Source organism: Puccinia triticina, chromosome 3A (genome assembly GCF_026914185.1).
Source record: "Puccinia triticina chromosome 3A, complete sequence".
NCBI classification, from domain to species: Eukaryota; Fungi; Basidiomycota; class Pucciniomycetes; order Pucciniales; family Pucciniaceae; genus Puccinia; species Puccinia triticina.
In genome coordinates this window covers 5883064-5905901 of record NC_070560.1, presented here as the reverse complement: position 1 = coordinate 5905901, position 22838 = coordinate 5883064, and the positions used below count along the sequence as shown (strand labels likewise).

The 22838-nt window shown below is 46.1% G+C and overlaps 3 protein-coding genes across 3 annotated transcripts; 1 reads left to right on the top strand and 2 right to left on the bottom strand.

Moving 5' to 3' along the window:
* Window positions 1–13346: 13346 nt before the first annotated feature.
* PtA15_3A637 (uncharacterized protein) lies at window positions 13347–15002 on the bottom strand (the record flags this gene model as incomplete). Its single annotated transcript, XM_053167624.1, has 6 exons — window positions 13347–13349; window positions 13424–13531; window positions 13644–14035; window positions 14124–14195; window positions 14306–14378; window positions 14478–15002. 6 exons carry the CDS (start codon window positions 15000–15002, stop codon window positions 13347–13349), a joined length of 1173 nt encoding a protein of 390 aa, XP_053018823.1.
* A 446-nt stretch (window positions 15003–15448) lies between these two features.
* Window positions 15449–17441, top strand: PtA15_3A636 (uncharacterized protein; the record flags this gene model as incomplete). The annotated part of the gene is made up of 8 exons (XM_053167623.1): window positions 15449–16191; window positions 16297–16316; window positions 16381–16477; window positions 16562–16662; window positions 16742–16768; window positions 16867–16944; window positions 17076–17260; window positions 17346–17441. The coding sequence occupies 8 exons, from the start codon at window positions 15449–15451 to the stop codon at window positions 17439–17441; spliced, it is 1347 nt and encodes a 448-aa protein (XP_053018822.1).
* A 1099-nt stretch (window positions 17442–18540) lies between these two features.
* PtA15_3A635 (uncharacterized protein) lies at window positions 18541–22140 on the bottom strand (the record flags this gene model as incomplete). The annotated part of the gene is made up of 11 exons (XM_053167622.1): window positions 18541–18776; window positions 18856–19258; window positions 19348–19616; window positions 19680–19814; window positions 19901–19998; window positions 20066–20312; window positions 20404–20656; window positions 20733–21045; window positions 21141–21754; window positions 21830–22023; window positions 22110–22140. 11 exons carry the CDS (start codon window positions 22138–22140, stop codon window positions 18541–18543), a joined length of 2793 nt encoding a protein of 930 aa, XP_053018821.1.
* Between the last annotated feature and the right edge of the window lie 698 nt (window positions 22141–22838).

The following is a 22838-nucleotide window of genomic DNA, read 5'->3' as shown; positions in this document are numbered from 1 at the left end:
GTATTTATTGACGACGGCGGCATCAAGGGACCATGTTCAACATACGATGACAAAGTACTAGAGGAAAATCCAGGAATACGTCGTTTCATTTGGGAATATGCGCAAACGCTTGAAAGGGTTTTGTTTTGAATTGAAGAGGCTGGACTAACCATTTCCGGAAAACAATTCGCCTGCTGTGTGCCTGCCTTGGATATTGTTGGTCACGTGGTCTGTAAGGAAGGAAGAAGGGTCTCAGTTCAGAAGAAGAACAAAATTACAACATGGCCCACCCCAAACAATCTTACCGAACTACGAGGATTCATGGGAATAGTAACTTATGTTAGAATCTTTGTGAAAAACTTATCAGAGATTGCGGCGCCTCTCAGGAAGCTCACAAGAAAGGATACCAAGTGGTGCTGGGACAATGACTGTAACCACGCTTTTGAGCGGCTCAAGCAAATAATTGGAGAGGACATTACACTGAAGAAATTGGACTACTCGGAACACGGAGGACTTATCATTTTGGCTGTGGACTCCAGCTTCATCGCAGCAGGAGCAGTGCTCTCTCAACAGGAGCTTGAAACAGGGTTAAACCGACCAGTGTTATACGAATCAGTGGTATTTTCACCAGTGGAATCAAGATATTCTCAGCCAAAACTTGAACTCTGTGGCGTGGCAAGAATCCTCAAGAAACTACAAACACTTCTCTGGGGACAGCACTTTGAACTGCAAGTTGACGCTCAATCTTTGATCCAAATGATTAACGCCCCCTTGCTTCCAAATGCCCCTATGACCAGATGGGTATCATTCATCCATCTCTTCTCCTTCGACATGGTCCATAAACCTGGGAAAACATTCACAATGCCGGACGCGCTCTCAAGGAGACCAATAAGCAATGAGGAAGACGAGTTCTATAATGACGCAGAGGATTTTGACGAAGACGAACCAGTAATTAAAGCTTGCGCTCAGCTCCAATTCTTTTCGGCTGCATCCACCGAGCTCTTGGAATGGGAAGCGCCTGGATTTTGGACAGATCTTAAGGAATATTTAAGGACATTACGCAAACCCCACGCTATGGATGTGGACCAGTTTCAGAAACTCAAACGAAAATCAGCAAATTATTTCATTCAGGATGGGAGACTTATGCGAAGGCACTCTGTTGAAATGTTGTAATCCTCAGTGGTCAAAATCAACACATCAGGCATGGACTTGGTAGCCTAGTTGGTAAAGGCAGCACTTCTAGTATAGTGTCTTAGCTTTAAGCTAAGGTTGCTGGTTCAAATCCTGCCCAAGTCAATCATTTTCTGCTAAGTGTCTGCAAAATGCATTGTTAGTTTTAACACGATTAACAGTCGAAATGTGCTATGCGCATGATATGCATTTACATGAGATTATGCAATATTGTACTTATGCAATATGCAGCTTTGGGGTATAACCCTACTTTGGAATATGCAAAATCCACTTCTGCCATATGCAGCTTTGGGGTATAACCCTACTTTGGAATATGCAAAATCCACTTATGCAATATGCATTCTCACTGTATAGACTAGCTCAGGAATGATTGACTTCAGGGTCTCCTATTCTCCCACTGTGGATTAAGGAGGTGTGTTGAAATGTTGTAATCCTCAGTGGTCAAAATCAACACATCAGGCATGGACTTGGTAGCCTAGTTGGTAAAGGCAGCACTTCTAGTATAGTGTCTTAGCTTCAAGCTAAGGTCGCTGGTTCAAATCCTGCCCAAGTCAATCATTTTCTGCTAAGCGTCTGCAAAATGCATTGTTAGTTTTAACACACTCACCCATGGCCCCAACTAGTTATATCCAAAATTGCCTACCAAAGTAAACTTTTGAGAATGACTCACGAGGATCTTGGGCATCGAGGACTTGAGGAAACATACCAGCGACTAGTTTGCAGATTTTGGTGGCCAAGCCTGAAGAAAAAAGTGAAGTTATGGGTTCAGAGCTGTGCACCATGCCAGAAGCGGGACCCCTTAGTACCTCGGGAGATACGACATCCAACAGGAGAAAGCAGCTTATTTGGACGAGTAGCCTTGGACGTCTGCCACATCAAAGCCGGACGATACAAATACTTACTGGTGGCCAGAGACGACTTATCCGGATGGGTAGAAGCAGCCCCTTTGGTCAAATTAACAGCGGTCACTATTGGAAAATTTCTCTTGGAAGAATGGGTCTACCGTTATGGCGTAATCAAGACAGTCTCGGCAGATAATGGGCCTGAGTTCAAGAACGAGTTTATAAAAGCTGTGGAAAAGATTGGAGCGGCTTTCAAACCACCCACTCCGTATTATCCGGAGGCTAACGGAATGATTGAAAGAGGACACCGACCAATCAAGGACACCTTAATCAAGATGTGTGGTGAATCTGGAGGAAAATGGAGAGAGTATCTTCCATTAGTACTCTTTGCTGATAGAATTTCAACCAAGCAAACGACTGGGTACTCACCCTACAAATTAGTCTTTGGCCAAAAGGCGGTTCTTCCAGTCGATTTAGAAATGGACACCTATCTGGGAATTGATTGGACTGAAATCAGCACAACAGCGGAACTCCTGGAAGCCAGAACTATGCAGCTGGAACGTCGAGAAGAGATCCTGGGAATAGCTCACGAGAAGTTAATGAAAACTAGGAATTCTTCGGTCAGATACTGGGATCGAAGGATGGCGGCTAGGCTCCGTAAACCTTTAAACCCAGGCGAATTAGTGCTTATTTATAATAAGAGTTTGGAAGACCAATGGGGCAAGCGTTTTGCCAATCGCTGGAATGGGCCTTTTCGAATCAAGCAACAGTTACCAAAGGGTTCTTACATTCTGGAGGAATTGGACGGGGTAGAACTGAAGAGGGCTTACGCAGCTTCACATATTAAACGGTTTTACCCACGAGGACAAAGCTTGGCCGATATCCAGCATGACGAGGATCCCGCTCAACCTGAATTGTCTGATGATGAAGAGGCAAACTCCAACACGAACTCTGACAATAATGCATCCAGTATTTCGAACTAAGTCTTTCTCCTGGACAAGAGACTAAACTGTTCAATGATAAACACTGGTCATTTTTTTCAGTTGGGGGAGGAACTCACATTCTTTTTCAAAAAAAAAAAAAAAAAAAAAAGACCACATCACCTGATCAAACAGACAAATAGAACAACTTACTCATTCAATTGACCTCGCTCACTTCAAACAAACACTCTTCTCTTTCTCTCCTCTTTTCTTTTTTTTTCTCTCTCTCTCAATAGGAAGGTTGGGGACAACCTGTGAAGTTGGGGGAGGGGGGACTGATGGATTAATTCTCTGTTAAAGGATAAACAAAAGATAACAACATAGTTAAATCAAATAGAATAACTAATCATTTCAGGGGTTACATTTTTTTGGGGGGTTTTCTAAAGTATATGTCGATTTTTTTTGGCTTTCTTGTGGAAATTTTGCCCCAGGAGTCACGAAAAAAGAGAAAAAGGACAGGTAATCTAAAGAACGAAGGAGAAAACACGTTAGGATCACGAACTAGACCGTAAGGAGAAAGAAAAGATCAACTTACAGGATCAGTCATCTTGAAGGTCCGGTCGAATTGCGGATCGATATTCATCCGCCATGGCTCTGAAAAGGAAGAGGCGTTGGATCCGCTCGTCGTTGCTGGAAGGTCGACAGCGGCGGCAGAACCTCACAAAGAGAGAGGCAAAGGTTTGGTAGAGACGATGGTAGGCCGCTGAATCGATTGGATCAGCGTCCGGGTCCTCCGGAGCATCTTGATCAAGGAGAAGAGCGATTTGCGACTCTTTTAAAAAGGGATAGTCGGCAAGACGATACTCACCAGGGACGTCAGGCAATGGAACTCGATGAGAATCGGTCATGCTGACGTCCCCATCAGAGTCAGTAACCTCGTCCGCGTGAAGGTCGGGGGTAGTAGCCCGGGAGGCCTCAGGGATTGGGTTCCAGGTGCGAGACTGGACAACGCCGGCAGGAACCTGAAACAAGTCAATACCTTAACCCAAGGAAACACAAGGTGGACGAAATTTAGCTTACCCCGGATCCCCAACCCTCGAAGTGGCTGGCACCTCCTGTAGAGGACGTTGCTGATTCGGTCATTGCCTTCTGCGAAGATTCGTCGGATCCAGAGGTCTCAGGAACTCTATAAGTGCCGGTAAGGGCCTCGGTACCCAACATCTCACAGTCCGAGGTCGGTGACGTGAGGTTACTGGGGCATGGAGCCGGAGGGAGAACCCAGCTCTCATCTAAGAAGACCCGGTTAGAGGACAAAAACTACCAAGAATGAATCAGTCTTGGGTTTGTTAAACACAAGAGGACAAAAAGAGAGTACTTACGTCACGATCCGAGTCGGTCGCCGGTGGGAAAACAGGCGACCCAGGCAAAGGACCCGGGTTGGGGGTCTGGTGCCGAAATACTGGTGAAGTCAGTGGATTGCCGGCGGCTTCAGGAGTCGGGGCGGTCTGAAAGCAAGGGTGCAACCCCACAAATCCCGGGGGAACCCGAGGCGGAGACGGGGTCCTAAAAGCCGATCCCGGACGAGTTGGCGAAACAAGCTGAGGGCAGGAGAATCAATCAGATCCCTGAGGCAAGAACAGTCGGAGCGGATCAGAACTTACAAAGGGGTCCTCGGATTGGGAATGCAAGCCTGGGGGAATTCGAGGAGGAGACGGAGTCCTCACTGCTGAATTTGGGCGAACCGGTTCCGTAAACTGTAACTGGACCGGATCAGCGGCCTGGGGAGGATGAAAGATCCGGTCGGATACTTACCGAAGCTACTCTAGCCGCCGCGGCCGGATCAACCACGAATGGGCGGGCTCTGGGTTCCCGAGCGGCCCGGTTTCTAGTGCCGTTGGGCCTGTTAAACGCGTCCAGGCGAGCCTGGGTCCACTGGATCCAGGTTGGCGTGATGGTCTCAGCGTGATAAAGTGGCCCATCCAAAATCAGGATGGGGTTATGAACGGAAGACCCCGGCTAATACAAGCAACACAAGTTAACAGAAGAGTAGAAAGAGCTGCGCTACGATATAAACCCCTACTTACACGCTCTGAAGCGCCAGCGGAGGCCCCGCGATTTCTTAAAGGATAAGGGGTAGGGGGAAAGTAGGGTCTATAGTATGGACGATGGGACATAATGGTAATCAGTTAATAAAAGCTGGTCTATAGTAGAAGTAGACGAGGTGAAGAAACGACGAGGTGGATGATGAACAGAGAAGGGGGAGAGGGGCTCGCCTTTTATACTCACCTTGAATCCTGTGAGGGGCCTCTGGCACTTGAAAGAAGGACCATAGTACTTTTGCCCCATGCGCGGGCTCTGAACGGAAGCCATGACCCAGCCGCGACTAGAGGAGGTATTGTTCGACTCGACCGATTACCGATCCCAGATAAAGTCGAGTAGAACGGAGTGCGGGGCCATCTCTCTTGCCGGGACTTTAGGTGTACGGACCCACGGCTGAGCATCATCAGCTGGCCGGCCACCTAAACAACCGGCGATAAGTGGCATCTCAGTAATTTCCATGTTGCTGCTGACAACCACATACTTTTACAAACTGGGAAGTACATACCGGGTCGGCGAACAGATCTCCAACCAAAAGCCGCGTAGACCTGTCAAAATCAATGGTGGTGCGAGTAGTAGCGGCAATCAATCTGAAAGTTACATAATTACCTCGACCAACACCATAACGGCTTGACTATCAAGAGAGGACAAAAGAAACTCACCTGGAAAAGGGACCCTGCTCAACAGCAGGGTTTAGGCTGGCTGTGTGGGGGTGACTGGGTCGAGACCTTGAGGATACCTGGGGTTCAAATATTGGCGGCTGCGATGACGTATCGGAAGGGTCCGGAAGATCGGCGAAGTCGCTGGCAGGGGTCGAGGTGCAGACATATCAATACCCCCCCCCCCGATGGGGTAAGGTCGATATACATATATTTACATACATATACCCCGTGGCGAGGTAGGGGTATAGATACTCGAGACCCGAACGCGGGGCTGGAAATTCGCAGCACCGCAGTCCTCTTGTTGGATTACGCGTAATCCGACAAGACAACTGCGGCGCATCGGACGACCCCGCGGGATCAGGAATAGCTGCTGGGCGGGTACAACCAACACTAAGTACCCGGGCCCGAAGCCCGATCAGTCAACCATCAAAAGCAGGTGCGAGTCCCCGATCACTACTCGGCACCCGAGGCCCGCGGCTTCGACAGCGCGCACCCTAAGGCGCTGGAGCAACAGCTGCGGCCGCCACCATAGCACAAGCAGCACCACTGCTCAACTGCGCACCTGCGGACTGCGGACTGCGGACTGCGCGCAGCACTTTGACTCCCAGAACTGACAAAAAGTTCTCGTCAAGAAAAATCCCAAAATTGACAAAAATCAAAATTTTGGCCAATTTTCACCCTGCGGACCCTCTCATGCCGCATTGCCCAAGAGAAGTAAAAATAACCCAGCCTCCAAGGATTCAGCTAATCCTCATGTAAAGTTCCCACGTCACAGGGTCAACAGTTGGAGAAATAGCACTTTTCACGTCAAAATTGTCTGGGGACAGACAATAAGTTGGGGGAGGATGTGGTAGACGGAAAAGTGGAAAAATAGAAAGTTTTTTCTATGCCACATAATTACTCATACTAGGCCTCAAGATACCATCAAATGGACCCCAGAAATGGATTCTACGGCCAATTTTACCCCTAGACACCACTGGAAGCGTCACTGGAGCCCCTCTGGAATGGAACCTACACGCCCTTGGACAATGGACACCCATCACACGTTCAGCATACCCAGTCACCAGCCTGTCGCAAGTCTCAAGTCAAGGATCACAGTATTATGCTTATACACATCACAGGATACAAGCATACATCTCCTCATCAGACTATAGTCATCACATAGTATCAAGTACTCTTCTATTTCCATATTATGATGTCATCCCGCACTGATCCTGCAGTTCAGGCGTCATTTATGCACCCCCTGCATCCACCTGTCAACTAATGCAGCCAACTGTCACTTTACGCAGCCTTCATGCAGCCCTAATGCATGCTTATGACATCATTTATGTACCCCTGACACATTATGACATCATTTGTATCTACTCCCACCAGCTAAAATCCCTCACACTGTTGTCCAGATCAGCTGAAACCCTAACCCACAAGCCCTGTGGGGCTCCACTTCTGTCTATATAAGGAGCTCTCTCCTCCCCAGTTGTCAGCGGGGGAGTTCATCACTCACCAATCACAGTCACCCCCAATATTCACCCTTACCAATTATAACCAACCCTTATATAAATCATCAGCTCTATACCTTGTCAATCAAACAACTCATCTTGAGCCAACCTACCCTATCACTTGAATAAAACTTGCCAAGCATAGCTTGGTGGGTCTTGTTGACTGACAGCATAGAAGGGCAGAGTTTGCACCTCCATCATCCCCTTCTCCATTCAGCAAAAGGGTTTCACAATCACTTTTGAGTCTTACAGCGGGAAAGTGTCAGACATGCGGGATCAGATGGGAACGGCAATGTGCGCGGAGGGAAGGAGGAGAGGAGGGACTTTTCTTCTTCTTTCATCATCATATTCTATCATCTTACGGATTACTCATTATTGTACTTACAACCACGGACGTACTAGAGTTATTAGGAGATTATCTGTGTTCTTATCTTTATTCGAGAGTTACTTGCGGATTTGTGCCTACGAAGTGCGGAGCTTTAGCCACTTGCAGATTATTACGCTATAGATCAGGCTCAGTAGAGGAGCGCTGAAGACTAGCGGAAAGTAGCAGTGCGGAGCCGAGTTACCGACAATCACACAGCCTGGACATCAATATTCTTGAAGGAGGCGGCTAGCGGACCCTTTCTACCGACTAACCAGCTTTCATTCTCACATCGGCCAGGTGGTTCTTTCGTCGGAGAGATTCTGCCTTGAGTGCTAGGACCACTTTTCCGGCTGAGACGTCTGGTTCGTTCATGAGGGATGATACACAACTGACCCAGTCGCTGGGAAGAGCTTTGAGGAGAGAGGCCGCGTGAATATTGTCCGTAGTTAGGGGTTTCCCCGGTTCGACAAGCGCGTTGAGTTTCTCGACCGAGGTTGCGAGCTCGTTGATGAGGGAGTCAATGTCATCTCCATCCATTTTTGCATTTACAACCTTCTGGAGCCAGTACATTCGGCCACCGGCCGTTGAGTTTTGATGGGCCTTGTGTAGAGCTTCCCATGTACTGTGGGCGTTTGAACCGTGTTGGCGAATGAAACGCAGGTTTACCGGTTCGACAATTTGAGAGATGAGGGCGCAAACTGCCTTGCTGTCTCAATCCCAGTTGGCCGCTGCGCGTTCTGGTTTTATGGACTTGATGATGTACTCCACGTTGTGAGTATCAAGGTGGAGTTTGAGGACGTACACCCAATCCAAATAGTTTGATTTGGGACCGGGTGCAGTGAGGGGAATGATGTGAATGTGATTGAGTTTGGGGACTGTTGTTAGATCGACAACAGGGCCGGGTGCGGGGACGTCCGCCATTTTTTGATGATTGATCCTTCCCAAGTGTATTCAATAGATGTACACTTGTTCGAGCCTTGAGTTGAAACACCAGAAGACCTATCTTTTAACCTGCCGGTAGCTGCAGGCTAACGCGGGCTCATAACCTGATGAGCGAGAGCGGCCAGAGAGCTGAGGACAGCAGGCACGGTGCGTGGCGGTGTTTGAGGTTTGTGGAAGGATGAATTGCTGATCAGAAAAGGGAAGGAAAAAGAGAAGAAAGAAAAAGAGAAAAAAAGATGAAAGAGAGGAAAAACTTGCCTGAGGACAGCAGGCACGGTGCGTGGCAGTGTTTGAGGTTCGTGGAAGGATGAGGAAAGGTCCTTCCACGCCTGCTGCCTCAGGTAGACTAACTACAGCTTGTGAAAGGTGTGTGACAAGAGAGGAACATGGGTGAAGCATAGAAAAGTAATAAACTAGAGACAAAACCTGAGTATAACTCAACACGGTCAACCGGTCATCAAGGGGGACATAGCCCGTGTCAGGGCGGGTCTCTAAAGTGACAACACCCTGAATAGAAAAGAACAACTGGTGAGTTCCTAAATAGGAAAACACACTCAACTCGACCGTGGTGCGGGAGGAGAAAGCCGTGCCTGCGGTGAAGGGGCTGGTGGATCTGAGTTGTACCTGTTAGGGTAGCAAGTGGAAAGAAGTAGAAGGAGAGAAGAGCTGGTAACGGTGGAGGAGAACGGGGAAGCAAAGGTGAAGGCAGAGGTGGTGGAGGCAAAGAAGAAGAGTCTTGAGATGTAACTAGATATATGCCCTGGTTGTTTTTGTATCAAACAAGGATGAGGGGCGTAGTAATCTAATAATAATCTGAGGAACCTCCTTTTGCTTGGAGGTCCCATGTCTTTATACCCTAGGAAACTGGACACGTGTAGGCTTCCTGTCCTCACAGTCTTCTTGCTTGATCAAAATCCACGTGGTTTTTGCTCACTCAAGCACAACAACTGGTGGGAATCACCCAGCCAAGCGCAACAACTAACAGCAGGGATTCACATGTGGTTGAATACCCAGCTTATTTGTGCTTATGCGTGCACGCATCATCTGTGGTGTGTGTTTTGCCCGGGATTGCATTTTGCGCGCACCTGTCTTCTGTGGTGCGTTCCGTGTCAGCGTTGGCACTGTCTGGACTAGCCAATGGCTGACAACCTGCAACTTGAACCTCTCAATGACCGGCGACCAGCCGTTCATTGAAGGGGGCACAACCCCTCTATGACTGGTCAATGGGTCATGAAAGAGGACACAAAACTGATAAACAGTTGACCAGTCATCAAGGGGTTGTGTGCTCCTTGAGAACCGGTCAACCGGTTCTCTTTGATGACCGGTCAACCGGTTCTCTTCAATAACCGGTCAACCAGTTCTCTTTGATGACTGGTCAACTGTTAATTGAAGAGGGTTTTGTCCTCTATGATGACCGGTCAACTATTCATTGAAGAGGGTTTTGTCTTCTTTGATGACCGGTCAACTGTTCATCAAAGAGGGTTTTGTCCTCTTCAATGACTGGTCAACTGTTCATCAAAGAGGGTTTTGTCCTCTTCAATGACCGGTCAACTTTTCATCAAAAAGGGTTGTGTCCTCATTGATGACCAGTCAACTGTTCATTGAAGAGGACAACTCTTGAAACCAGTTGACCGGTCATCAAAGAGGAAAACTCTTGAGACCAGTCAACCGGCTCAATGACCGGTCAACTGTTCATCAAAGAGGGCTATTTCCTCTTCAATGACCAGTCAACCGGTCATCAAATAGGACAACTCTTGATTTCAGCTGGCAAGCAAAACCAAGTTACCCCTTAACTTGCCAACTTTCTGTTTTGCTACACCATCTGCAATTATTACTAGTTTCACACTCATTTCACATGTTTCTTCACATTTTACACTCTTTTATTTTATCATTGACATAGCTTATGTATGCTTGTATCTAGTCAAACTCAAGAAGCCTGATACATAACACTGCAAAAAAAACTGTGTCAACTGTGAGCAGTTGACATGTGGCAACTCTGAGGAAGCTTGTGGTGTTACACCAGCCTTACTCAAGGTTTGACTCAACCCAAGCTTCAATGCACAGTCACTGTGCACCTTGCACAGTGACTGTGCCAACAAAGGCACTTCTGCATTCATGTGGAGTTACAATGGCAGCTTGGCTTGAGTATCCTGCATGTCAACTGCAAGCAGTTGACCAAGTTATTTTTGCAGTGTAAGTTGTACTCCTCAAGCTCTATTTTTCCCTAGACTTTCAGAAGAGACAAACATAATAAACATCTTTTATTCATTCCTCTTTATTTGAAGACACATCAACACATCACTACTCCAAATAGCCAGTTTCCCTCATATCAACAAATCACTGTCCGGAAACTCAAGCCTGACTGTCTCAAATACTTATCACTGGCTGGGCGCAAACTCTTTGGATCAGATTCAACCCCATCTACTACTCAGAGCCACTGGATTATCCCAGTAAACTTCCATTGAATGGATTCACATCTTCCCCGGAGTAACCCACCACTGGCACTTGAGAACAGCCAACCAGTCATCAAAGAGGGTTGTGTCCTATTTGATGAACAGTTGACCAGCTCTTTGATGACCAGTCAACTGTTCATTGAAGAGGGTTGTGTCTCAACCGGTCATCAAAGAGGACACAACCCTCTTCCATGAGACCAGTCAACTGTTCTTGAGAATTGTCCTGTTCAATGACCGGTTGACTGGTCATTGAAGATGACAAAACCCTATTTCATGAACAGTTGACTGGTCAACTGTTCATCAAAGAGGACCTGGTTGATTGGTCATCCAAATTCTATGCCCTCTTTGATGGCAGGTTTTGAACAGTCATTGAGAGCCTCTTTGATGACTGGTTAACTGGTCATCAAGATGGTGAAGTGTTCTGGATGACCGGTCAAACTGGTCATCCAGAGGTTGTCTACACCTCAATGACCGGTTGAGAGGCCCAAGCCCTCTGGATGACCGGTTTGACTGGTCATCAAGAATCATGCAGGGGTATGTACTCCGGTTGAAGTCCTAACCTCTGGATTACTGGTCAAACCAGTCATAGAAGTTGTACTATACTCCCAGGGGTGTGTAGTGTACATAGCCAATGCTTGTCTGCTCTGGTTTTCCAAACAGCCTGTTGTAAACGTACAAATTATTCTGGAGTGGATGTGTGAGCCCCACGCGTTCTCCACGCGTTCACAAATCAATCACAGGAATATCACACACTCAAATCCACTCAAAGACTTAGTCTCAGCACCTCCACCTCCTTCCTAGCTCAGTAGAGAACAATGCTGATTCTTCTACTGAGCTAGGTAAGCCTTTTCTTCTTTTCCTTTTCCTTTTCATTTCTCATCATCACCAATTGTAAATAGAGAGAACAATGCTGATTAGAGAATAATGATTTGGACCCAGGTACGGTTGGCACCCCGGTACCAAGTAAGTTTTTTTCCCCAAGCAGGGACCAAGTACCGCACCCGGCACCGCCTGGCGGGTACCAGCGGTACTTTGTGCCTTTTTATCACGTACTTGGTGTATGGGACTGGGGACACCAATTCCCCAAAGTCCAGCTTGCCAAGAGGTATGTCTCTTGGCGAGCTGGTAAGTCCAGCTCACCTAGATGAATGCACACCTCTCGGCGGACTGGGCTTTGACCAGCTCACCAGGAAGAACACCCTTGGCGAGCTGGTGTAAAAATTCAGCTCGCCAGTAGGTGTGTATTTCTCCCGGAGAGCTGGACTTTGACCAGCTTGCCAAGAGACATACCCCTTGGCAAGATGGATTTCTTGCCAAGAGGTGTAGATTTCTCCTGGCGAGCTGGTCAAAGTCCAGCTCGCCGGGGTGGATGAATTCTTCTTGGTGAGCTGGTACAAATTCATCTTGCCAAGAGGTGTGAATTTCTCTTGGCGAGATGCTCAAAGTCTGGCTTGCCGGGTGCAATGTATTAGGCACGGGCTCCAGCCCCTGCCGCATTGGTAGGCACTTGAGCGGGTACCTCAAGCAGTACCCGGGTACCCCCCCACTTTTCATAAAAAACAGGCACCTGGCACTGCCCGGCGGGTGCCAGCAGTACCCGCCAGGCAGTGCCAGGTACCTAGCAACAGGTTCAAATTGTTATTCTCTAATGCTGATTCTTCTACTGAGCTAGGAAATAAAACACTGTTGGGTTCTAGAATTCTCTCCAAGACATTGGTCTTGCCTCAAGGCCCTTCTTGATCCATTTGGTGGATCCCATCCCTTCAACCAGGTCCTTGAGTGAAGAGTCTACTTCAGACTCTTACCGGATGTGCCAAACAGTCATGTTATAAATCTGATCATTTTTTTATTGGCTTTATTACAGTTGGATTGCACATTGGGCTGTATTATATTAGGATGCAATTTATCATGTCACACTGGGCGTTCAAACAGGGCCTAAGAAGGTTTGCATGAAATCTGTCAAAGTGCGCCAGTATGTGGTGCAATTTTTCAAAGCTTTAATCTTGCACAAAGTGTCCAATAAGTTCTGAAACACTTGAATATGGATTTATCATGATTCAGTAAATTGTTTGGAGTTTTTGGCATGCAGGAACATGAATTCCAGGTCCCTGTATGACTGGTCCTGTTTTGTTTCTTGATGGGTGTTTTCAGCACACAAGTAACTTCATAAAACTCCAAAAAAAATCACAGAGGACCATCAGAGGCCTGTATTGATTCATCAAAAAAAGTCTTGAAAATGTTGCTTCCTTCACCCGCAGTGTACAAAGTGTTTGGAAATGCGCACACTGTACAGTGCAAGGAGAGTTTTTTGCAGTGCATGAAGTAAGTCCACAAAAAGATACGCAATTGGAAATAAATAGCACACTTTAAATTTCGAAGACTAATGCATTCCCATCATCACTACAAGAGATCAGTTTTTTATGATCACTCGTCAACTTTGCCATGTGAACGACGTCTTGGTGTCCCGAGTGAACCTTCAACTGTTCAGCTGTTTTTAGGTTCCATGTAGACAGTGTCTTATCCAGGGATCCAGTTGTCATTTGGCCAGTTGCTCGATGGATCACTAAGGTGGTAATGGCGTCCTATCATACCGAAAGACATTTTTTTTCGCATTAGTTTGATCATCAACCCTTTGTTGTTGTGGGGGCGCGTGCAGCAAAGATAGTTCGTAAATGGAAGGCATTTGACACTTACCTGGTGACGAACGGAATTTCGTAACTTGAACGAGGCAGCATCGTGAATGAAAGCTGTACCATCTGTTCCTGCACTGATCAGCAACGGTACACCTAGACCTGTGGGCTCGAATATTTCTACTTCTACCGTTGCATGGCTTTCGTGTTCATCTAGAGCGGCTATTATGGTTCCCATCTTCAAGTTGACCAGGCGCACTCCGCCGTTGGCAATACCACCCAGGACACATATAGTGCTGGCTTGGTTGATGACGAGGGAGTTGACGCCAGATTGATCTTGCTGTGGCCTGAAAGCAAATTTTCCTTGGTTTAGGTTGATCTTATGCTGCGTTTTACCAGTCTTGGGGTCCCAAATGAAAAGCATCCCTGAATCGGTAGCACTTAAAATTTTCTGACCTAGTATCAAAAAATGGACAACATTTAGTTACGTCGAGGTTTGTGTGGAGCAGGGTTAGGTGAGAGAAAGGCCGAGTGGGCGACATACCATCCGGAGTAAACCTGCCACAAGTAGTCATTGAATCGTGACCTGCAAAAACTTGCATCGAGCCCGAAGGGACTGCATTGTTACAAATAAAAAGGAAAACCCTTAGGAATTACAACTTTGTTCTTATATGGGAAGTGAGCGCTATCTAACCTCAAGGTACAGGAGTGAACGACTTTACGAACTCTGCCACATGTAGATCATTCCATCGGAAAATCCAGCCAGTAAGACTGTCTGTTTAGGGTGCCATGTAAGCCACTTGTTGTTTGTTAACCAAAAAAAAAAAAGAGAAAAAAAGGAGATTAATCAGTGAGTGAGCAAGTTGCAAAACTTGAACTTTGGAGGATGTGATCTTACTGTGACTTCTTCGGGAGCTTCGAGGTCAAGAAGAAATTCCCATTCCGAGAATCCCTGAGGATCCAGATTTTTCCAGATTTTGATGGTGGCGTCCACGCCACCAGTTGCCAGATATTCCCCATCGTTACTGAACTCGATGGACGAAAGGGAATCTTGATGACCTTCGAGTTTAAGAATTTCTTCACCAGTCGATGTATTCCAAATGTAACCTAGATCGTCCGCCCCGCCGCTGGCACAGATCTGAGGATTGCGCGGATGAGTGGCCAGACAGAAGACCGGTTCCTGGTGCTTGGTAAAGCGTGTAATCGAACTATCGAAAGGTGGCTCGGATTGTTCGTTGGCTTCCGCCATCTCTTCATCCGTGTCTCCGTCTTCCATCGGAACTTCTCCTTCAACGACCGGGCAATCAATGCATTCGGCGATATCTTCTTCGTTTATTTCTATTTGCTCTTGAAGATGCTGGTCGTCATCTCCGGTCAGCTCCACTGCGGCCATTCCTGGATTTGATGTTTCGTTTTCATCCATGATGTGTCTGGTTTGTTGTACGAGATGATGGACAGCAGCTACAATTTGGGTATTTTCACATTCTCAAAACTGCTCTGGGTTTCTTCAAATTGCATAACGGTAGCCCTCAAGGCCCAAAGAGGGCCTCCATGAACAGAGAGAGCCAACAACCGAGTCACGGACGCTGGAATGCCAATAAATAGCAGCTTTGTATTGGAAACATCACACCAGGTAGGTCCTTGTTCCTCAGACAGTACTTGTAAATGTGACCAAAAGCTGAATGGTTTTAACTTTCATCTTTATTTGCACAGCTTGCTGGGTCTTCATCCCATTTCTCCAGTCAACGGGAAAACGTGGGTTGACTAAGATTAGCCAGTTTACTTTTTGTTTGTTACATCTAACAACATGAGTTACTGAGAATTAAGTTTTGTGTTTTTTTTCAGGCTCTTTGAGACTCTTTCAAGAAAATGTCAGAGCTACAGAATTACTATTCGGGTGGATCGACTAATAGGTTGTCCTGGATGAGGCAGTCGGGAAGATTTCTTGGCTCAGCGCTTTCCGATCCTCAAGCCAGATTCATTCTCTTTCATAATCTGAAGCTGTTGGTGACTGACCAGCCGTCTGAGTCGATAGATGGCTTCTCCGTATCCCACAAGCTATCGTCGCTCCCATGGCAAGAGGCGGCTACCATCTTGAGTCCCACTGATTCAACGCTCGTCGACCCCGAGGAGGTTGTGGATCCCACAGGTACCATGTGGCCTAAGCAAATTTCTTGTTGCGCTGCGGAGTCCATCCTAGACCAATATCCGATTGTCATCTTTCTTGGTACGGACGCTTCGACCGAACATCCGGATACAGACAAATTGCTCCAACCTGAACATGGCTCCCCGGTTTGGGCTATTGACGTAACGGAAATCTATAAAAGAGCTTCCAAAACACTAAGTCAATATGGAAAGTTTTTGGACATGAAGAAAGTCACTCTTGCCCCCAAACAAGCCAATCTTGCTGCTCAGGCCAGGGCTTTGATCGATTGGAATATTCGCAATAAGTTTTGTGCTGCTTGTGGCAGAGCGACATACTCCACATGGGCCGGGTGGAAGTTGGCATGCACCTCAAATGTGGAGAAAAAGGACCAAACTCATGATGAGGATGACCCAACAACTACCTCGCCTGGATGTGTGACAAACAGCTTTAGCATCCAAAATTTTTGGTAAGTTTTTTTAAGTGACTTGTACTCAAGAAAGATCGGCACTTGCAACTTATTGAATTTTTCACTCATACAAAATTTATTTCATCACCCGCTTTACCTCAACAGTTATCGTAAGTGGAAGGAAGGTTTACTTGCATGCTGTAGTCTCATCAAGCCATTGAAGTCACCTGCCGTGTCGTTTTTTTATAGCTCGCACTGATCCAGTGTGTATAATGGGAATTACAAATCCCACTGGAGATTCCATTTTATTGGGACGCAAGTCAGTTTGGCCACCTGGATTTTATTCGTGAGCTAACCCTACTGTCTGCCATGAATGATCCGCAAGGAGCCCAAAACGTGAAGTAACTGTTATGAATGACGTCTTTTCTAGTTGCTTGGCGGGTTTTATTGAGCCTGGAGAATCAATCGAGGACTGTTGTCGACGTGAAGTGTTAGAAGAAGCAGGAGTTGAAGTGGATTCAGTACATTATCGTGAGTGCCGTAACAATGGATAAAATCTTTCGCTTGCTAGAATCTGTTACTTGAATATTCACCAAGGTATTATCTCCAGATTCGAGTCAACCATGGCCGTTCCCTGGTGAGTTACATTGTACTCGGAAGAAAGATCCACTGCCATTCGTGCAACCACTGTTGCATCATTTGCTCGCAACATACTCACCGTACTAATAAGCGCAGGAAGTTTGATGATCGGCGTCATCGGCCGGGCTGCAGAAAATCCACGCATACGTCTTGATCTTGACAAAGAACTTGAAGGTATAAAGCTGTCCATAATTACTACTCTTCTTTTTCGTGGAAATATCTCAGACTCTATGGGCTCGTTATTCATTTATCTCTTCTGGTTTTAAAACTTGACTTTTATATGGCTCACCATTTGAAATTTGCAGACGCGAAATTTTTCCCGAGATCAGTTATACTTGGAGTTTTGGATTCATCCCAAAAGATAGAACTGACTGAAGACGAATTGCGGCGTTTTGATGATAACTACAATCCATCTCAATCGAATGCTCCCTCAGTTGATAATGCCCAAACTCCCAGTTCGAATAAAATGCATTTAACTATCCCGCCACCAGTTAGTTCCCCGTTTTTCTGCGTTTGTTTAGGCTGGTCCTTGCTGTGAGAACGTCTTCGCTGAGTTTTTTGTTTTGGAAACTCAGACAGCAATCGCTCATCAAATAATCAGAAGTTGGGCGATGGACGATCTTCCAAACGACAGTAATGCGAAGGTATCCCCGAGACGCGCGAATTTTTAATTTCTGGCGATTCATTTTCAAAAATGCAAAGCAATAAATAGAACATATCACACAATCAGTCAAAATCATGAACAGTTCTACCAATTTGATTCTTAACAATTGTACAGTCGTCGTAATGAAATCATTCTTGTATCTGATCAAGTAATCTATGGCAAATTGAAATTTTCAGATTTGAAGGAACACTTCCCCTCATCAAAAAGCCAACTATTTCAATGCAGACAATCTCCTAATTCGACCCTATTCGAGACTTTTCTCCTGCAAGACTCTCACGACCTGTTTAATCCCAGCATTGTGTTTGCATCAAGTGTTATACATTTTTCTGGGAGTTTGAAATCTGGATTGTCTTGCAAGTATGCCACATACCTAGGCCCTGTTTGGACACATCATAACTGGAAGACTTCCCGTAGGATCTACGCCCCCCGTACAGACTAAAATTTCACAGATCTAAACCTTACTTGCTGGTGAAAAGTGATTGAGATCAAGTTCTCACCAGCCAGTAAGGTTTAACCTGGCCTGACAGATCTGAATTTTTAGCCCACGGGAAGTCATCCACTGAAGGTGTTATGCACAAATTATTAAATACAAAACAAACTATTGACTGGGTTGAAGTTGTATTACTAACACAATAACCACCAGGCATCAACTTCCAGAAGCAACACATTAGGTGCTTTAAAGCACCTTCTTCCAATTAATAAGAAGCGCCAAAGGTCATAATGACTTGTGCAGGGAGAACGGGGCATGGCACAGATTGTTGAGTCATTTGATACCTTTAAAGCGAAACAAAAAAGAAGCCAGCAGAAAGTAAAGAGTCACCCCAGCACGGCCGCTTAGATACGTCGGCTAGATAGGCTGGAGAATGTACGTAACATTTGCAAGGAAGAAAACGGAGTACTTCTATGTATTCATAAAGATAACAAAAACATGAAGTGAAATGAAGAGGTTGAGAGAAAAGAGCAAACAATTTTCAAACAGAAGGTCAAAGGAACCAGCGATGTAAAACTATACCAAACAGGAAGAACCAACTCCAAGGAAGAAATTGAAAGAGAAGAAGAGGATAAACCGCCTCCTTTTTTGTTTGAAGAGTGCTTGGAAAAAGTTTTCAAGCGATTGCCGACATGACAAGTTGGACGGCTTTTGGCTTCTCAGCCCTGGCGGACATCTCGATGGTAACCCCTTGATCGGCACTAAACGTCATTCGAGTTCGCACCAGGATATTCCCTTCACCGCCGCACAGAATCCCGGCCAATTGAAGTGTATGGACCGTGGTCGAACTGGGATTCTCGGTCCCTCCCAACGGCTCCATGTTCAACAGCTCAATTAGTGTATCACATGCAGCTAAGATGCATGCGATCAATCAGTTGTCGTTCATTTTTATTTTATTTTTGTTGACGTTGACAATCCTGAAATCACTCACATTTCAAGCTTTTCAATGCGCTCAGTTGGAATGTTTCAGTTGCAGTTGCCCCGGTCCGTAGTCTATCCCATTCAGTAGTGAAGGTGACATAAGTCGGAATGATGTAATCACCAACGCCTAATTCGACGTCTTCGATCTGATATTCGTCCTCGTAACCCTCTTCCTCCGGTTCGCCACTGATCGGATCAACCTCCTTGGAGATAAATTTCAAGGTACAGTTAAAGCTGCCAAGGGCGTAGTTTTCAGGACTTGAACGTGTGTAGGACACGTAGATTATCCCAGGCTCATTTGACATCTTGGGGATTGGAATGATGAAATCTTCACTCAAGCCTTCTTCGGGTGGGTTCGTCAGCACGGAAACCTGCTCCAGGATCGTGTCTGGCAATGTATTCGTCAAGTTGAACTGCGTATCGGGAATAAAAGAAAAAGTGAGTTTCGTTTCCCTCGTTAGCCGATTTCATCCTTGGGATCAGTCAAAACCGGCAGATTTACCTGAAATACCACATGCTCAGCAAATATGTGTTTCACAACACTGACAACGTATTCAGTTTCATGTTCAGTAAGAGGAATCGGCTTAGCAGAGCTTTTGAACACTTTCCCGTAAGTTGAAAATTCTGGGACAGCATCAAGTTGGATGGCATATTCGCGTTGACTTTCGGCGGTGGTTGAGGCTGAAGCCGCAGGTGCGGCCGACTGTTTATCGGTGGCTTTGCTAGTGTTGTTGAAACCGGCCACATCTGATGATGCTTCTTGGCGGGCACCTGATTCAAAAGTGTCACCCAGATCAGCCAACAAAATAAGCAAAACAAGAAAAAATGGCGCACGAAGAGCTTCTTGGCAAGCTTGTTCACGACTGATCCTCGGAATACTCGTTATTTCGAATGGGGCTTGAGACGACTCCTTTTGAGAGATGTAAGTGGCCAATTTCGATTCCAATGTGGCTAGAGAGATCGTCGATTCTAATAGATCAGTGCGACCATCGGCCCCATTGAATGATGTGAGCATTTCATCGCATGATAGAAGTTCGATTAGAAAGAAGGCTCACCGTCTTTCACAAATTTCTCGGCCAGCGGTTCTTCTTCCAGCACCTTGAGATACAGCGCCGCTCGGTCACGAACCTCGTCATCCACGTCATCCAAGCACCTAAAATATGAGTTAGCAAGTATTACAAACATAAGTACTAGAGGTAAAAGTTGAAAGTGGTACAGACCTTGTCAGAAGTACCTTGATACTTGCTTTCACCCTAAGATCGGGTACATTAACACCAAACTTGGCTAGACTTGATACTGCAGCCGCCCTTACGATGGCGTTTTCTAAGATGACTCGGTTATAAATATATCGGATGTATTTCGAAGGGTGGAGCGCTTTGGGACCCTCGATCCCCAATAGATGTAAAATCCTAACAGACAGTTTGGTGAACTCGCAATCTTCAATGAATTCACACAGTTGAGCCAACGCTAGAATAAGAAATAGAGTTAAAAAAAAAATCTCAGTTCAAAAGCCATTCTTCGAAAACTCAATGGAAAAAAGGTTTAGCCTGAGAGTCACCAGTTTCTTTAGATTCGCCAATGAACTTAATCATGTCAAAGATAGCTTCAACAACGGCTCGTTTGAAATCATAACCGCCTTCATCACGTAAGATTCCAGAAAGGAAGTTTAACATGACTGCTTGTTTGGCGGGGAACTTGAGACACAACGCTCGGATCGCGTTGACGATAGTTACTTTGAATTCATCCGAAATTTCCGACATGAAGGCCGAAATTTGTTTCATGAGGCGATCAACTGACGCTTCATTTCCAGTCTACAAAGAAAAAAAGAAAAAATTTACATCCGTCCGGTGCTGACAATAAGCTTGTTCAAGTTTGAAAAAAACTTACTTTGAGCAAGGTCGTGATGGCAAAGGTGGCAACACCTCTATTATCATCATTTATCAATCTTTCCATATCGAGGTTGCAGGCTTGAACCGGTTGGGGATGAGTCAAGGCTAACTTGGCCAGCGTTCTGATAGCGCAAAACTTGAGCGCGCCTTTGGGAGAAGATAAGAACAACTGAAGGACGGCCACTGGCCGGTATAACTCTGCTGAAGTCACGTTTCGCATCTCGCAGATTGCCCGAGCGGCTTCGTAGTTGACCATATCAGATTTGTGCCTCAAAAATCCTTCCAGAAGTTCGTGCATCTGTTTGTGTAGACTGGTTTGGTCACATGGAGAACAAAAAAAAAACGCGGAGGGAGATGTGTAAGGTATACTGAAATAATTGGGGGATGGATAGAAATGAGTACAAACTTTGGGTCTTCGTCCATGATTTTACTAGCAAATCGAATCAACATGCAGAGGGCAAAAGGACTTCTAAGAGTGTTACTCTTTCCCCCGCCCAACTGTTGGATGAGCTTGGAGACAGCCATTCGATCCTGCTGTCTGATAGCATACAAAAGCCCCAAGGCATGATACTGGGTGATGTAGCTCGAGCTAGCGACAGCTTGATAACCGGACTGAGTTTGGCCACCACCACCACCAAAGCTACTCAAATAGCTTGAAGCGCTCGCGGGGATAAAGCCAATACCACCACCAGATCCTTTGGCGTTGAGAGACTCCTGAGCCTCGTTCGCCCATCGTTTGATGACGTCCTTGGCAATCGGGAAGAGGTGATATGAAGAAACGAGTGCGGCAGAGCTGATGGATGAGTTTCGATCAACGATCGCCGACTTGTAAAAGCGTTCGATACCCTGGATCATCGAACCATCGATCACTCTACAGAGTGCTCTAATCGCATTCGGCCGATAGATCACCTCTAAATTCGGCTGCATGTCTTTCATGATCGACGATGTGACCATGATCACATCTTGAGCCAAATCGGAGAGTTCCTTGATGACCAAGTAAACCATTTGTCTCAACGCACTCTGTTCAAATAAGCAAGGATGGAGGTCAGTCCATTGAAGAACACGTCCAATTACATACAAATGAATTTTACCGACATCCTTATGTTGAAAGAGTTTGGTGACACCGAAGAATAAGGTGGTAGCCTCTTGAGGGCCGAAAGTTTCGCCAACATAGAGTAGGTAGATGATTTTGGTGAGAAGGATTCGACATTTTCTAGGCGAGATGGGCGATTCATTGAATACCCTAGCTTCCTGGATGACTGTCGTCTTATCTTGCATGAAATGGGCCACTGTTCGCGGACAAGTCGAGAGGGGCTGGTATTAGCTGGTCAAATCCTCGAGAGGAAGATTAGCAACGTGGAGGAGAGATGCTCACCACCGGTTTCTTCATCTTTCTTGAATGACATGATACAATCTTTCTTCAGCCTCTTTTGGACAGTCTTCGGGTGCTTTCTTCTGAACGCGAAAGGGCTGTGTTTGATGAATGCGATGCTGCTGTTGTTGCCCAGATCGAGTGACGCAAGACGGAGGGCGTGGAAGTTAGTGGTGGTCTCGACTCTGGCTGGCTGGCCGGGCGGGAGGGAGTGGGATTACGTAAGACAGGCAAACTTTTGCCTTGAATCCAGCAGAGTGACTTGGTCACTTGGCAAGCCTGAGGTGAATTTATCAGGGGGTTTCAAAGTTGGCCAGATACGACTTGCATGCACTTTTGCAAGTCGGTGTTCAAGTTCATTCTTGAACACCAAGTTGCAAAATTGCATGCAAGCCACACTGCACTACACCCCATAAGCCTGCTTGAATGGTTTTTTTGAAATTTGGTGTTCAATAAAAGCCTTGAACACCAACTTGCAAAAGTGCATGCAAGTTGTGCATGGCCAACTTTGAATCCCCCTATCAACTCAGCTTATGTCTGGTCATATACCCTTGGCTTGGAGTACCAAAATTGATACCATCAAAAATGAAAAAAGGATGGTGGATTCTCTTGCTTGATCTCCCCACCCATGATAATTTGATCATGAAATTGGTCATTTCAAACCAAATGGCAAAGCATCCAGCAAACATGGAATCTCATGAATCCCCAAAATTGGTGTATGTTGCAATGGGT